Source organism: Pagrus pagrus (genome assembly GCF_965226575.1).
Source record: "Pagrus pagrus genome assembly, chromosome: 12".
Taxonomy (NCBI): domain Eukaryota; kingdom Metazoa; phylum Chordata; class Actinopteri; order Spariformes; family Sparidae; genus Pagrus; species Pagrus pagrus.
This window is the reverse complement of record NC_140196.1, coordinates 8,801,235-8,815,327: the sequence shown is the minus strand read 5'-3', so window position 1 is coordinate 8,815,327 and position 14,093 is coordinate 8,801,235. Positions and strand designations below refer to the sequence as shown.

General features: G+C 41.8%; 3 protein-coding genes across 4 annotated transcripts; 2 read left to right on the top strand and 1 right to left on the bottom strand.

Moving 5' to 3' along the window:
- Positions 1-244: 244 nt before the first annotated feature.
- LOC311266131 (glutamate-rich protein 6) lies at positions 245-5,073 on the bottom strand. Its single transcript, XM_084368329.1, has 12 exons — positions 5,048-5,073; positions 4,686-4,752; positions 4,516-4,565; positions 4,269-4,397; positions 4,079-4,171; positions 3,788-3,999; positions 3,602-3,663; positions 3,262-3,449; positions 2,348-2,430; positions 1,991-2,149; positions 1,571-1,790; positions 245-1,038 (listed from the first exon to the last, which is right to left on the bottom strand). The coding sequence occupies exons 2-12, from the start codon at positions 4,702-4,704 to the stop codon at positions 772-774; spliced, it is 1,482 nt and encodes a 493-aa protein (XP_084224455.1). The 5' UTR covers positions 4,705-4,752; positions 5,048-5,073; the 3' UTR covers positions 245-771.
- A 903-nt stretch (positions 5,074-5,976) lies between these two features.
- On the top strand, positions 5,977-8,550 carry LOC311266135 (uncharacterized protein). 2 transcript variants are annotated; one of them, XM_084368336.1, is made up of 5 exons: positions 5,977-6,303; positions 6,423-6,557; positions 6,651-6,769; positions 7,446-8,008; positions 8,087-8,550. In XM_084368336.1, the coding sequence occupies exons 1-5, from the start codon at positions 6,027-6,029 to the stop codon at positions 8,511-8,513; spliced, it is 1,521 nt and encodes a 506-aa protein (XP_084224462.1). In that variant the 5' UTR covers positions 5,977-6,026; the 3' UTR covers positions 8,514-8,550. The 2 variants fall into 2 exon arrangements, with proteins under 2 accessions (XP_084224462.1, XP_084224461.1); XM_084368335.1 differs by having other exon boundaries at positions 7,446-8,550.
- A 2,036-nt stretch (positions 8,551-10,586) lies between these two features.
- On the top strand, positions 10,587-12,734 carry LOC311266272 (uncharacterized protein). The gene is made up of 5 exons (XM_084368562.1): positions 10,587-10,941; positions 11,025-11,171; positions 11,273-11,391; positions 11,515-12,600; positions 12,683-12,734. Exons 1-4 carry the CDS (start codon positions 10,659-10,661, stop codon positions 12,589-12,591), a joined length of 1,626 nt encoding a protein of 541 aa, XP_084224688.1. The 5' UTR covers positions 10,587-10,658; the 3' UTR covers positions 12,592-12,600; positions 12,683-12,734.
- The last annotated feature ends 1,359 nt before the right edge of the window (positions 12,735-14,093 follow it).

Sequence of the window (14,093 nt, the reverse complement as noted above, 5' to 3'; positions counted from 1 at the left end):
TTTTAAAAATAATGGTTTGGTCAGTTTAGTGAAAGGAAGTCTTGAATGGCTTGTAGGTATTGTTTTGTTTTGTTTGTTTTATTCCCAGAAAGCAGACGAGTGCTTTACGAGAGCTCATCTTTGGACCATCTGCTCAACCTAATGTTATTAGGGAGAGTTGGGGAGCTACACTGATTTGATTAGAAGACACTAAACAGATTAAGCATGAGTACAATGCAAGACTAAAAGTCAGTGCCATACACCCTCTATTTGATAGGGCTTTTATTTGTCCGCAGTATAATCCTGCGTGCACAAGACAAAAGAACAACATGAGACTATTCCTTTGGGTTTTAAGAAACATTAAATCATTTGGTGAACATTTTTTTACTTTAAATAGATCGATGATGTAGTTATGTAGAAGCAATCTAGATTTTTAGATTTAGATTTTACATTTCTTTGACCTCTGGGTTGTGGTCTTGAATGCCATCCAGGAATGACTACCAGTGCATCCTATGTGTGAGGACCCAGCATTGTGATCTAAATGCCATTATACTTTCTGAAATCCCATTACGCGTCTTAAAGTTGTGACGAGGTCTTAGCTTCTGTGCTCTTCCTCATGTTTCCCTTGTAGTTGGAACTTGATATATTATCAAAGCAGACCAAATCAAAGTTAATTAAAGAATTTGTCATTTTAGTCAGATTTAAAGTATTTTAATCTGCCTTGTGGAGTATGACTTAACTTTTTGCCAAAGCAGAGTTGCTGTCAACTGCGAGTACTTTATCACTGGTACATCAAAGACAATCCCGAAGGCACCTATGAATAAAGGCTCTGTCACGCTCACTCATCATCACATCAGCACTGACTGCCAGAAGCCTTTGGGCAACAGCATGGAGGTGGCGGACTTGTGAAGTCTTCGGCAGCCGGGGACGGGAGGGCGTCCTCAGGTACTGGTGAAGCTGCAGAAAGGCCAGGTGGATCCTAATCTTGGCTGCTGATGCAAACAGCTCCTCCTTCAGGAGTGATGGTCCTGGGGCAGCCATGTTTGCTTTACATTCACCCTGGGAAAAAAATAAATGAACATTGTTGCCATCAAAACATGGTATTTTCATTCCTATTTTCTTAGTTTTTTTTACTGTAAGTCCAGATGCCGAAGTTAAAGAAACCAAATGAGTGAGAAAGGATTGTATAAGAGGGGTGCAAGTGAGATGCAGCAGACACAAAATATACTGTAGAGCAGAAATGGCCAGAATGTATTAATAACAAACAATATTAATCTCTGTCTGTGGGTTTGTCTCTTTAAATATGTGGGATCCCTATGTATTTTTACATAACCAGATTCAACACAACACAACTGGTGCTTGCTTTTTGCCTGTGGCTCACCATTAAGTTTCAGTTTTGGCTCTCCACGGAAAAAGCTTGGGCACCCCTGCTGTTAAGAGATTATAACTGGCATTTTAATACTGTAAAGCCTTTTAAGCTAATGTAAGAGTTACATGTTACATCAAAACTAGAAATGCCAGCAGAAATGGATTATAAGAGCTGGAAATGCTGGCCACTGCAACATGAATATGCAGATAAACAATGCTTCACCTGAGTGCAGCAGGTGCCCACGCTGAACTTGGCCTGTTGGCCTCTTGTCAGGAAGGAGACAAACACCTGTGCCCTCCCGAGGACCCGGACCCCAACAGTTGTGTTTAGAGACAGGAAGACGGGGTGCAGGGGAGTGGGAGCGAGGCTGCTCCAGCTCCACTGACGAACCCTGGCACCCTTCTCATCCAAACACCGACCGCCTGATGTGTTTAAGGCCAGCCTGCAATATAAACACTGTCTTATTGTCTCAAAAACCATAAATATAAGATGCATCCATCAGTATAGAAACATCATATAAATTAGCCTTATTTGTATGTACCTAAAGACAAATTAATTGAATTAGATATACCATAATTATTACCAATATTAGTTATAATAATTTTAAATACAGATGATAAATATCTACATTGTGCTGTGTACCATATGTTTCCATTTCTGTGATAACATGTTGACCTGCCATCAGACAGGAACACGGCTCTGATTGGTTGACAGGGGGCATCGCTGTCATCATATACGATGCAGACCCTTCCATTTTCTTCAGTGACCACGACGACGACAGCCAAGAGGCCTGAGGGATAACTGTTACCATGGAGATAAGGATGGGAACACCCACTGGAGAGTGTGTGTTGTATTCAATGTAACTCACACTGGGATTTGCTAAATTTCCACATTATTCTTGTTTAAATGACACCTGTACCATCTATTTTGGTAAAAACCCTACTGGAAATCTAATCACATGATTAAAAAAAAAGCAAATATTAAACTGTGAGTGGATACAAGACCTGAGCAGAGCCGTCAGGGAACACTGTGAGAAATTTCATACCGTTGGAGTAAGTCTTCTGTAGAAACTCTGCCCCATCCTGTGAACATATGAGATTGAACAAAGTCAAAAGATGTTTAATGTTAACATGTCTTTTTAAGGGTCTTGTGTCTCTGGTGGTCAATGCTCTGGAGAAGGTCTCAAAGTTGGATTTTAACCAGGTGCAGAGAAAGATGCTACAGCATTATGGGAAATGTAGGATCAAGTATTTTTTGGAGCCTGGCCTATGCAGTTTTTCACCACAGCATTTTGAAGGCAACACTACATTTATTTGATAGCTTTAGTTACTTTGCAGATTCATATTCTTGAATCTAAAGTATAAATAAACTAATAAATCATAATATATTATATATTATATATATGATGCTTGAGAGACCTCTAGCATCAGAAATGTATGGAAGCCCATGATACATTTGAAAAGCTGATGGAAATGAAACCTTGATAAAGAAAAATATTCCCATGATAAATTATAGTCTAAATTATGAGATAAAAAGTCATAACTGTGAGTTTGAAAGTGGAAATTACGAGATAAATGTTGACTTTAAATATCAAAATGATGAATTTTGATCCCATAATTATAACATACCATGTTATTTATTATAACAAGCAGCTTTCATTTGTCAAGAGCAGCTGGTTTATGGTTGTATACACTGATCAGACACAGTGTGACCACATGGGGGCAGTGTTTATTAATGTGCAAAGAATCATATACAGTATCACACAGTCTTCTGTCTGAATAAATGATTATTGTTTGTATTGTCTAGTCAGTGTTGATAGCAACAATTTCTTAAAATAGTCTTACTATTAACTTTCTGAACTGTTTAGTGCTTTGTGGGTCGTGACATAAAACATGGTAGTAGTTTGTGGGTACCTGGTGATGACACAAGCCAAACTGAATCGACTTATGCTCACAAAAGGGGACCGACACCCGCTCCTCGTCCTCCTCCTCTTTTATTTTCAAGTGTTTTTCAGCTGGATCATCAGGATACTCTGTGCTGCATCCTGTTTCTGGAGCACAAGAGAGCCGGAAGCTGAACACCCTTGAAGTCGGGCCAACATCTGGAAAATAGCACCGAACAAAGTGTATCAGTCTCACAGAGCTACTTAAAAGAGGAATTATTTAGTTTCTTATTAATAATCTGAACAAACAGAAACATGATGCACACTGTATCAGCTCATGTTTGCTGAACAGATCTGTAATAGTTACTCACGGGCTTCTGCTACAGGTAGCTGGATGGAGTCTTCCTCTGAGTATCTCTGTTCTGGTTGTTCTCTAATAAGGGATACAGATTGCATTGCTGCTGACTTAAATGCTAAAAGATTTACTGTACTTTAATCTGTGTGTTTCTGTGTGTTGGATACAAAAACAAAGACATTTTACGATGCCGCTTTTGTACCCAAATCCCTGCGGTAACTCCATGACAAACTTGTTGCCGTCCTCCATCTCCCTGGCCTGGACGAGAAGCTCCTCCGTCTCTGTGGCTGGCTTGTTGTCTCCCTGTGTTGTTGGAGCAGCTGTCCTCGACAGGTCGCATCGCCACCCAACCAAACAGGTCTGCTTCACCAGCATCTCACAGAGCTGCTGCCACCGGGCACAGCAGAAGACTGTCTAAGATGGACACAAAAGAGAATGAAGATCAGCGTCAGGTTTATTCAAGGTTGTTGAGAAGATTCACTCTCTTCCTCACCTCAGGCTGATGCACCCATGTCAGATCCAGTGAAGGTTTGGCCTCTTCTCCACAGTACTCACACCTCACTGGGTATTCTGTCAGAGGCTGAGTCTGCACAACAGTTTGTCAAATTGGACTGATCAGTCACAAAGCCATGTTGCTGTGGGAATTTAACAACAGTAGGTATTGAGGAATTTGATCTCAGTACCGCTTGAAGAATGGTTGTTAAGTTTATCCCGTGGTTGTCGGACTCCCGATTGTACCTCAGAACTCCTGCTGCGCCGATACAATAGGTGGGTGGGTCACTGATAGACTGTGGACAGCCCTCTGGTATCCTCTTACCAAACCCAAAGAGCCATACAAAAATAAGCAAACAAGCAATTCATCAAGGACTACAGTAGATCAGATATTTATTGATAAAATAAAACAGGACTCTAAGGGAAAATAGATCTTACGTCATCCAGTGGCTCACTGAGATCACGCTCTAATGTAGCACCAGCAGCATCTAATAGTACAATGGAAGTTACTGAACTCAGCCACACAAAGGGAAGTGAGCATTGACCCAAATAAGATAAGAACTTCCCCTTCCAATAATTTAATTTTAAATAGTTTGCAGCAGACTCACAGGAAAAGCCAGACCGCATCTTTCTTTTCTCTGTCCAGCATTCACCGCTTGTTGCAAGGTTTCTTTCCTGCTGAGGGAATATAAAGGCCATGAGAAGGCTGATCAGGAAGCAATCAGATGGAAAACATCTCAGACTTTAAGCCACGTTTTATCTCTAACACACACACATACGTTTCAGTAGAAGAACCAGCCTTAGATTTTCCAAAATATGAGATCAAATGTCAGAGAAATGTCAGACAGACAGAAAAAAAACAAATATATGTTTGCTTGTCCAAAATATGAGCTTTACTTTCGTGGAATATATAACAATAATTCACTAAAGCAATAAATGTAGTACTGTACATACAGAGTAATGCACTCACCTCACTTGCCAGTGTTGTCAGTAACCTTGGAGATGAAACAGCTGTGTACAGGAATGTGCAAACGTAATAGGCACCTAATTATGGCTGCTGGCCGACTGGTTTTAATACCCACAAGTACTATGAAACACATTTGTAAAATACTGTACTGCATAATACTGTGCTGGACTGTAAACTCCTGCAGAAGAGAACTGCTACTTCATACTTCCACTCTACTGCATTTTGGAGGCAAACATTGTACTTTTACTCCACAACATTTAGTAATTTTGCAGATTACATGCTGCATCAGAGACATCAATTTATTTTATCAGCAATCGGATAAAATAAATAATCCTGATTCTGATAATCATAAAAGTGATCATGAAGTTTATAGGTGTATATTGACATTTTTTTTGTGTGTTTGTTTTGTATTGTCACCCTCCTTTACACTCTTTCTCAATCCACAGTGACGACATGTTTTAACACCATTTCTCCAAAAGATAGCGGAGTGGTTGTGCCTTTGTCCTTATAGACAAATTACACTACTCAAAATCAGTTAGGGAAATTGGGATATAGTGTTAGAATTTGGTCCCCAAAAATAATGCCACACATTTCATTTGACTTTTATTGCATATCCACACACATGCATATATGCAACCATATCCCAAAAACTAATTGTTGGTAGTGTATAGAGGTAGGAGAGGGGTTATTGTAACTTCTCCAACTGGCTGAGCTGATAAAACAGAAAAACTGATGATAAAATCTTATGATAATCTGGCATTAAAGTCCATTATCAGCTCACCCTCCAACCCTGCTGTCTCTTGACCTCATGATGTCACCCAGATGGAACCAATCCCAGTTAATTAGAGCACAATCAATCAGCCCACCTTCTGCAGCTCCTGATTGGCTGTTGCAGCACCTGCTGGCAGGTGATGTCTCAGATCAAATAGCCGGGGCAGAGCATCACCTCCCAGCTTCTAACATTTGCAGGAGTCAGGACAGAATGATGCTCAAAGGAAAGAGGAAAAGTCCCACTTTTTACCTGGCTGCTGTGATGCTCTCGTGTTATTTGGCACAGACGACAGACTGTTATCGACTGACGAAAACAGAAAGACGAGAAGGACGGAAAGAAGCGTACGCAGGCAAGACGATAGCTCTCCGAGAGGGGAAGATTGTGTTCGGGAGAGCTTTTGAGAGCGGGTCACAGCTCATAGACGAGACCAAGAACCCCTCAAACGCTTCTGTGGAGGATGAATCTACTTATCAAGCAGACTCTGCAGGTAGAAATCTTTTAATAACTATGCATTGCACAGGTTACTTTACAGTTTCATAACTTCTAAAGGTGTCACAATGAGTTTGTAGGCTACACTAATTGTAATGTTCCCTGTTTGGATAACAGGACACACTTCGGTAAAAGGACAAACTAGTGATGCAGAAGCATTATGGAGGCACATGAATCCTTCCCTCCAGTGCGGTGCAGACCAGATGAGGTTCAGAGCAATGGGACCAGGATCGTCATTTACAGTGGGACAAGGTGAATAAACAACGCTGTCTTTTTGTTTACAATTTTACAATGCAGGTGTTATTCCCACCAATGATTACACTCATCGAGATTCTCTCCACACAGGAAGTGCCCCTCAAATGCCTCTGACCCAGATCCCTTCCACCTGTGGCTACAACATGCAGAGGAACGCTCTTGGATTTTCCATGTATGCTCCATACGGTGGCTGCAACATGGTTCAACAGGTAATGTTTGAAATGCAATGGCTTAAACGTTTTAAATGTGGAATCGTGTGACATAACCAAGCGCTGGAATGATTTGACCTGAAACTTTTGATAACCAATTTGTTAGTTAGTGCCACAATTAATATGGAACTTAATTGCTTACAATATTCCATTAAGTGGTTTGAGAAATCTAGTGTCCAAAGTTTCTTGACTCCTGTCGGTAAAATGTCTCTGATTTGGACAATGCAATTTGAGACAATCTCAGGCTCTAAGGAAAGCTTGCCATTTTTCACCATTTTGGCATTTTATAGACTAGTAATTGAGAAAATGGTAATGATAGAGAATTAAAATAATCATTAAGCTCAATCTTCAGCTTCTCAACGTCAACCAATTTACAACTGTTTTTTGTTCTGATTTTTACTAATCATTCAAGCAAATCTGAAGATTAAATGTGCAATATGTACAAATTGGCCACCTGTCAAACTACATTAGCAAGTAAGCTCAGTTAACTGTGCCGCTAGGTCATATTGGCTGACTCTGCCTGGACTTGGCGTGTAGGGGTGGTTTTTCTACAGGCCTATCACTACTTGAGGTACAAAATGGCTAGGGGCTAGATGGTTGGGTTTGATGATTAGGTTTTTTTTTGTTTTGTTTTTTAATTTAGATGACTAACTTTTTTTTTTTTTCACATCCCCAGGGTGGAAGCTATGTGCTCCCAATGCATTGGCAGGGAATCCCAGTCTCCCTCTGGTGTCCAAAACCTGCAGCACAACCCACTACTGCAGCACCCACCACCGCTGCAAAGCACCCAGAAATGCCTAAATTTCCGTATTATCCTTTCTATCCTCTTCCAGTTACTCCAGCACCAACAACAGCACCAACCACAACAGCTCCAAAGCCACAAATGCCTGTCTATCCTCCTTTCTACCCTCCTTTCTATCCTCTTCCAGTTACTCCAGCACCGACCACAACAGCTCCAAAGCCACAAATGCCTCTCTATCCTCCTTTCTACCCTCCTTTCTATCCTCTTCCAGTTACTCCAGCACCGACCACAACAACTCCAAAGCCACAAACGCCTAAATTTCCACAATATCCTCTATACCCTCCTTTCTATCCTCCTCTTCCAGTTACTCCAGCACCAACCACAGCAGCATCAACCACAACAGCTCCAAAGCCACAAACGCCTAAATTTCCACAATATCCTCTATACCCTCCTTTCTATCCTCCTCTTCCAGTTACTCCAGCACCAACCACAGCAGCTCCAAAGCCACAAATGCCTAAATTTCCACAATATCCTCTATACCCCCCTTTCTATCCTCCTCTTCCAGTTACTCCAGCACCAACCACAACAGCTCCAAAGCCACAAATGCCTAAATTTCCACAATATCCTCTATACCCTCCTTTCTATCCTCCTCTTCCAACTACAACGGCACCAACCACAACCGCTCCAAAGCCGCAAATGCCTCTATATCCTCCTTACTACCCTCCTTTCTATCCTCTTCCAGTTACCCCGGCCACTCCAGCCACCAAACCTCCTCCCCTGACATTTCATTTGCCTCCCTTCCCTTACCCTATTCCTGTGCCAGTAGGCTTTCCTGCCTATCCCCATCATCCAACTACAGCGCCGACCACTGCAGCGCCGACCACTGCAGCTCCAACCACTGCAGCGCCGACCACGAAACCAGACGCCCCAACAACTCTACCTCCAGTTGATCATAGTCACCCACATGGGCACTACCCATATCCTTTCCATTTGTACGGCTAATGAGATGAATTGATTCTAATAAATAGTTTGGAAGACATTAAGTGAATCTGTCAATTTCTTTATACTTGTTTACCCTCAAACTGAACCAGAATATGAAGTTGTCACACTTCAGGCTTAAAAACAAGAGGTTATTGAGAGTAACTGTAAAAATAAGCCGTTGGACTAGTAAACTCTTTTGCTTTTAAAGAAGCTTGTTTTGGCAAGAGTAAAGGTGCTTTTCTATATGATCACTTCTGGTAAGCCTTGAATGAAAGGTCCTGTATTTAAAAACTGTTTACTGAAGCAACAGTGTCCACATGGTGGCACCATGATTCACCCATATCTGCTTGAGTCTCAAATTTGACATGACATCACAATAGGTTTTTTTTTTTTTTTTTATATTATCTTCAGTCTTAAGAACTGTTAATATGCCTTTGCATACAAACATGTTGGCATTTAGCAGGTGTGAGTAAAGCTCTACTAAACTGTACAACTACATTGTGCCACTTATTAACCAGAAGCCGACCTGCTGTATTCTGCTTTGTGCCTTCCCTCCTGATTTGGTTTTGTCAAAAGATCCTGAAAGGAGTTGGCAAAAAGAAGTACTTAAGTAAAAGGAGCAATACTACAGTGTAGAAACACTTACAAGTAATTGTGTTTTTTTTTTTTAAATGAAAGTACAAAACACTGTAGGGATCAGATTGTACTCTAAAGTATTCATTATGCAGAATGTCCCATTTCAGATTTGACTACTTTCTACTCCCCTCGGTGATCAGTTTTCTTAGTCTATAGTATTATTTAGTATTATGATGTATTTGATTATATTTGGTGTATTAAGCGGAATCTTCACTCATAACTAAAGTTGTTATTAAACTGAAAGAAATTATGATTTATAAAAACCCTAATGGGTGACACCTTGAATCCTCAAAGAAAAAGATCTTATCAGCAGTGAACAAAGCGAGAAATGTGATATTCCAAGGAAAGTCAAGTACGCTCTCAAGCTTCACAGGAAATTCAGTCTGAATCCTGTGGTCACATGCTTGTTTTCAGTAAAGAAATGAATAGATTGATTTGAGTTTGAATGCAGCCTTTTTTTTAATTTTATTTTTTAAACAAAGTAAATTGAGCCTTTTTGATCAACAGAAAAAAAAATCAAGTGCCTAAATAATTATTACAGACTTACTGAGTACATAGAAGAAAAGGATGTAAATACAATTTCACATGTTGTACAACTGCTGTGTCAAGTCAATTTTATTTATTGAGCTTAAAATCGCATATTTGCCTGTTTAATGCCCTCCATCCTAAAACCCGTGTGTGTTTTAAACTTGTCTTTCTCATTGCTATTGCCATTATTGACAGCATTGACCATGAAGTGCAATGTCCCTGGTCCGAGTCAGGCTTTTGACCTTTGCAGCATGTAATTTCCAGTCTCTCTCCCTCTGGTTTTCCAGTCATCTCTGCTTAAAAAAGCAAGCCCAACCCATGGGCCACATGATCGTCAATTTAAAAAACTTAACCATTTTCAGGTTAAAGAACTCAAATGAATGTAAGTAAGTGAAAAAAAATGTAAACTGATTTATTCATGCCTTGTTTATTTCCATCCATCATTTCGTAGCATGTAAAGCTGTTAATGTTTCTACACAATGGAATAATGTTGAAACAAACTTATCATTATTTATGTAGTCTACTTAAATCTTTTAAAGTAAATTTTCTTTCAATAAATCTTTTTATATTTGAATGTTTCATAAGCAAGTTTCCTCGTTCCTTATTTTCTTGAATATAATTATTCATGGGAAAGCTCATAATATAAAGTTTGTGGGCTTCTTATAATGAGAATATAATAAGATATTATTCCAAATGTTAGTGGAGTTATACGTATTATCCCATAAAATATAATTAGTCACATAACCTGACTGAAACATAAATATACCTACAAAACAAATTCGAGCTGCCTTTATTGTCCTGAGGCAACAAATTAGACGTCAGAGGCTCTTTACAAGGCCACCTGTTGCGATCTAAGTGAACACAGGTGCAAGCTGCACCTGAAGTTGCATCTAATTGGTTGATTACTTGGTGCCAATATGTGCCCGGTGCTAAAACTTCAGTTGTTCTGTGTCACAGCAAGCAAGCGCTCCCCACCTGAGCAGCCGGACGTGCATCTCCAGTATGGCAGGTGAAGATGGAAGGGGACGCCAGTCACCTCAAACTGTAGCAGTCATATTAGTCCTGAGCTGTTTGGCCCAGAGTGTTGCATGTTTTAGCTTGCGATGGCTGAGTGGAAATGTTAAGCAGGGCGAGCTAGCTAGTGAGGCTACAGTGATGGAAGTAAGGACTGGAAACATTCTCTTCAATGGGAAAGAGCTCAAGTCCCAGTCAGGGTCTGCCTTTGCTGCTGCCGCAGGGAATGATGTATTGCTGCAAACTAACTTGGATGAATCACATGGCTCAGGTAAGATATTGCTGCCTAATTATCTGCTAAACCCAATGGATGTGGTCAGTATTGAGTTTGCATCTGGACTTTACATTTAAAAGGGATGTTGGAGCTGACGTTTCAGCTGGAGGACGCCTTGGCCAGTGAAGAAGCATGGAGGCGCTTAAATGTTACCCTGCACTGTGGTCCGGACAAGATGAAGTTGAAAGGAATGGGACCTGGAGCTTCTCGTTTAAAGCTAGACATGGGTATTGAGACACAACCAAGCTTGTATTATGTCAGTTTATGTTGCCGCACTAAGCGCATGATAGTTTGGCATAGAATAATGGTCCCTTTCTCCTCCTTGCAGGCGACGCCAGTCCCCTGCCTTTGACCCAGGTGCCTGAAACCTGTCACTTCTCAGTGAAGCAAACTGCACTCGGTCTTGTTTTGGAGGTTCCCTACAATGGATGCAATGTGACACAAGAGGTAGGACTTTACTCTTAATTGGGCTAACTGGCTCAAAATTGTTTCAGTGTTTGTTTTCTTGAAATTTGAATTCTGCTCATTGGGATGAGTATTATAATCTCAACTGCTTGTACACTGTTTCAGGATGGCAACTACTTGTTGCCAATGCGTTGGCTGGACACTCCAGTTAAATTCACCTGTCCTATGTTGACGGGTTCCGCTTCGACGACCCTCAAGCCTGCTCAGCAGCCATGGCAACTTCCTGTCCCTCATGGGCTTCGGAGCCTGAATCGTCGTAAGCGTCAGGCATACCAGACCCTGCCAATCTACGATCCTCGCCATCCATATTATCGCTATTGGTATTATAATTATTATTATTACTATTACTTGTATATGATGCGACAAACACCAGCACCTAGCACCGCTACAACTACTGCCAACCCTGACACTACTACATCTACAGTCAAACCCCCTTACATGTACTACCCTTACTATTACCCCTATTACTACTACTATCCCAATACCCAAGTGACTACTACAGCGCCACCAACTACCACTGCCAGTTCTACTGGTGGAATGACCACGACAGCCGAGACAACAACACCTCCCATGACTTCGTCTGCTCCCACTCCCACGACGGCTCCCACGACGCCCACTCCTACGATGGCTCCCACGACGCCCACTCCCACGATGGCTCCCACGATGGCTCCCACGACGCCCGCTCCCACGACGCCCACTCCCACGACGCCCGCTCCCACGACGGCTCCTACGACTGCTCCTACGACGCCCACTCTTACGACGCCCACTCCCACGACGGCTCCTATGACGACGGCTCCCACGACGCCCACTCCCACGACAGCGCCCCCCACGACGGCTCCCACGACGGCCCCCACGCCCGCGGTTGATCCCACGTCCGCTCTCACGAGTAGACCATGTACAACAAAGCCCAGCGATGGCGTATATCCAGGCACGATGAAACCGTACGTTCCTTATGACCAGCTCCAGTTTGTTCCATATGTTGCATACAACAAGGCTGGTAACGTGCCGTACGACCTGAAAAGCATGCCTCAAGCTGGCTACAAATCTGGACCAGGGGCTCGAGCACAGCCACCCCCACATCCAGGCTTCAGCCACTGGCAACCTGCACATTGGTTTCCCCAACAAACAGGCCAAGACCATAATCAGTTCGACTTGCAAAATCTGCTGCCTAAACCGGCCTAACTCCAGATGGTAAGGACGACTTGTAATTCATGTTTGAGTTGGTATTTTAAGAATTAAGTTTCTCAACCATAACTTTGTTGCTGTCTTTCAGGGGCTGGTGTCCTGGTATACTGAGCATTTAATAAAGCTGTTTTACTTAGAAATGTGTCAATCATCTTTCATTTGTTATGCAAATATTTCCCTTTGGTGCCATGTGGCTTAAAGCTTGGGAAAGTGATTCTGAAAGATGATCGAGTTTCATTCCCAGGTTGTCAAATACTACTGCTTTTGGTCGGTATTCATCCAGAAATTCTAACCCAAAGTGTCGGTATGCAACAACCTGGCAATGAGACTAAACAAACTGTCTCCAGTCGCCGTCCTTTTTTCTTTTTTTTTTTTTTTTTTTTTTTTATTGGCCCGTGTGTGTGTGTGTGTGTGTGTGTGTGTGTGTGTAAAGGGCAAAGTAATTCAACTGATTAGGTAAACCTGACTAAAGGTCAATGACTTTATTTGCTTTCCAAGCCAGTTTGCAAGTGTCCTGCATAAATTGGCTTATGCAGAAGATAAGACGGTCTTGTTTTTAAAAACTTGTGTCCTTGGCAAAGAGCTTGATGGTGACAAGTCCTACTGGAACAATTTGCTAATCACAATAAGGGCTTTAATTTACTCAAGCTGTACACTGCAAATGTCACAACCTATGCCAAGGCTGCTTTAGACCACATTAATGCTAACCCTAAAGCCTTAGCATTTCTGGTATGCATGAGGGCCGGCCCGCGTAATCTGCATCCATTTGGTGCATTGGTTATGCACGTCATAAATAAATGCTACACGTGCACATATGAAAGGTTTTTCCTTTGCTAAATTTGGGCTCGTCTTAGGCTAGAGGGTGACCTATGCTGTAACATTGTGGCAAATTTGGGTTATTAATAAAGCTGTCTTGACTGACCTCAGATTAAATGGACTGTTAAGGTGCAATACACAGTCCTTGTTCTAAAATTGTGATTTCCTGCTGGCTGCCTCATTCAGTGCTACGTTTATTGAATTTTGACTAAAATGACCCACCCAGATACTGCTCATGTACCCAAGGCTCATCTCTTACTGCTTCAGTGAAGCTGCCAAAGGAAGACTGGTTGTACCTGACAGCCTGGAGATGCGAGTGAATGTGAATGTGAGATGGCGTTGCTGGAAAAAAATGTTTGCCTTGCTTGGAATGAATTGGATAGGTTTGATTTTAAAAAAACAATACATTTGTCTACTTTTTGAAATCTTTTCTGCCTCTAAACACTAATTATTTTCTGAAACATCCCCTCACTCTATACTCAGAGTGCCTGCACACACACACACCCTATTCTGTCTGTTCCTATATACTTCCACATGGTGCTCTCTCCTCTGGGCACGCTGTGACGACACACATGCACCCATATCTACACACATCACTGAAACTAAGCCACACGTGACAACGGAGAAATGTGTAACGCTGGTCTTTGAAAGCAAGGATGCGTGTCTGTGATTCTTCCTTCTCA

Bases quoted from the DNA above. Each gene is read 5' to 3' on its own strand.
- LOC311266135 (XM_084368335.1), top strand. From the start codon at position 6,027: ATGATGCTCAAAGGAAAGAGGAAAAGTCCCACTTTTTACCTGGCTGCT. The intron at 6,304-6,422 runs GTAGAAATCTTT...TTTGGATAACAG, and splicing joins TTATCAAGCAGACTCTGCAG to GACACACTTCGGTAAAAGGA. The intron at 6,558-6,650 runs GTGAATAAACAA...CTCTCCACACAG, and splicing joins GTCATTTACAGTGGGACAAG to GAAGTGCCCCTCAAATGCCT.
- LOC311266131 (XM_084368329.1), bottom strand. The intron at 3,664-3,787 runs GTACAAAAGCGG...ATCCCTTATTAG, and splicing joins GAGTTACCGCAGGGATTTGG to AGAACAACCAGAACAGAGAT. The intron at 2,431-3,261 runs GTACCCACAAAC...ATATGTTCACAG, and splicing joins TTGGCTTGTGTCATCACCAG to GATGGGGCAGAGTTTCTACA.
- LOC311266272 (XM_084368562.1), top strand. From the start codon at position 10,659: ATGGCAGGTGAAGATGGAAGGGGACGCCAGTCACCTCAAACTGTAGCA. The intron at 10,942-11,024 runs GTAAGATATTGC...TACATTTAAAAG, and splicing joins GGATGAATCACATGGCTCAG to GGATGTTGGAGCTGACGTTT. The intron at 11,392-11,514 runs GTAGGACTTTAC...ACACTGTTTCAG, and splicing joins GATGCAATGTGACACAAGAG to GATGGCAACTACTTGTTGCC.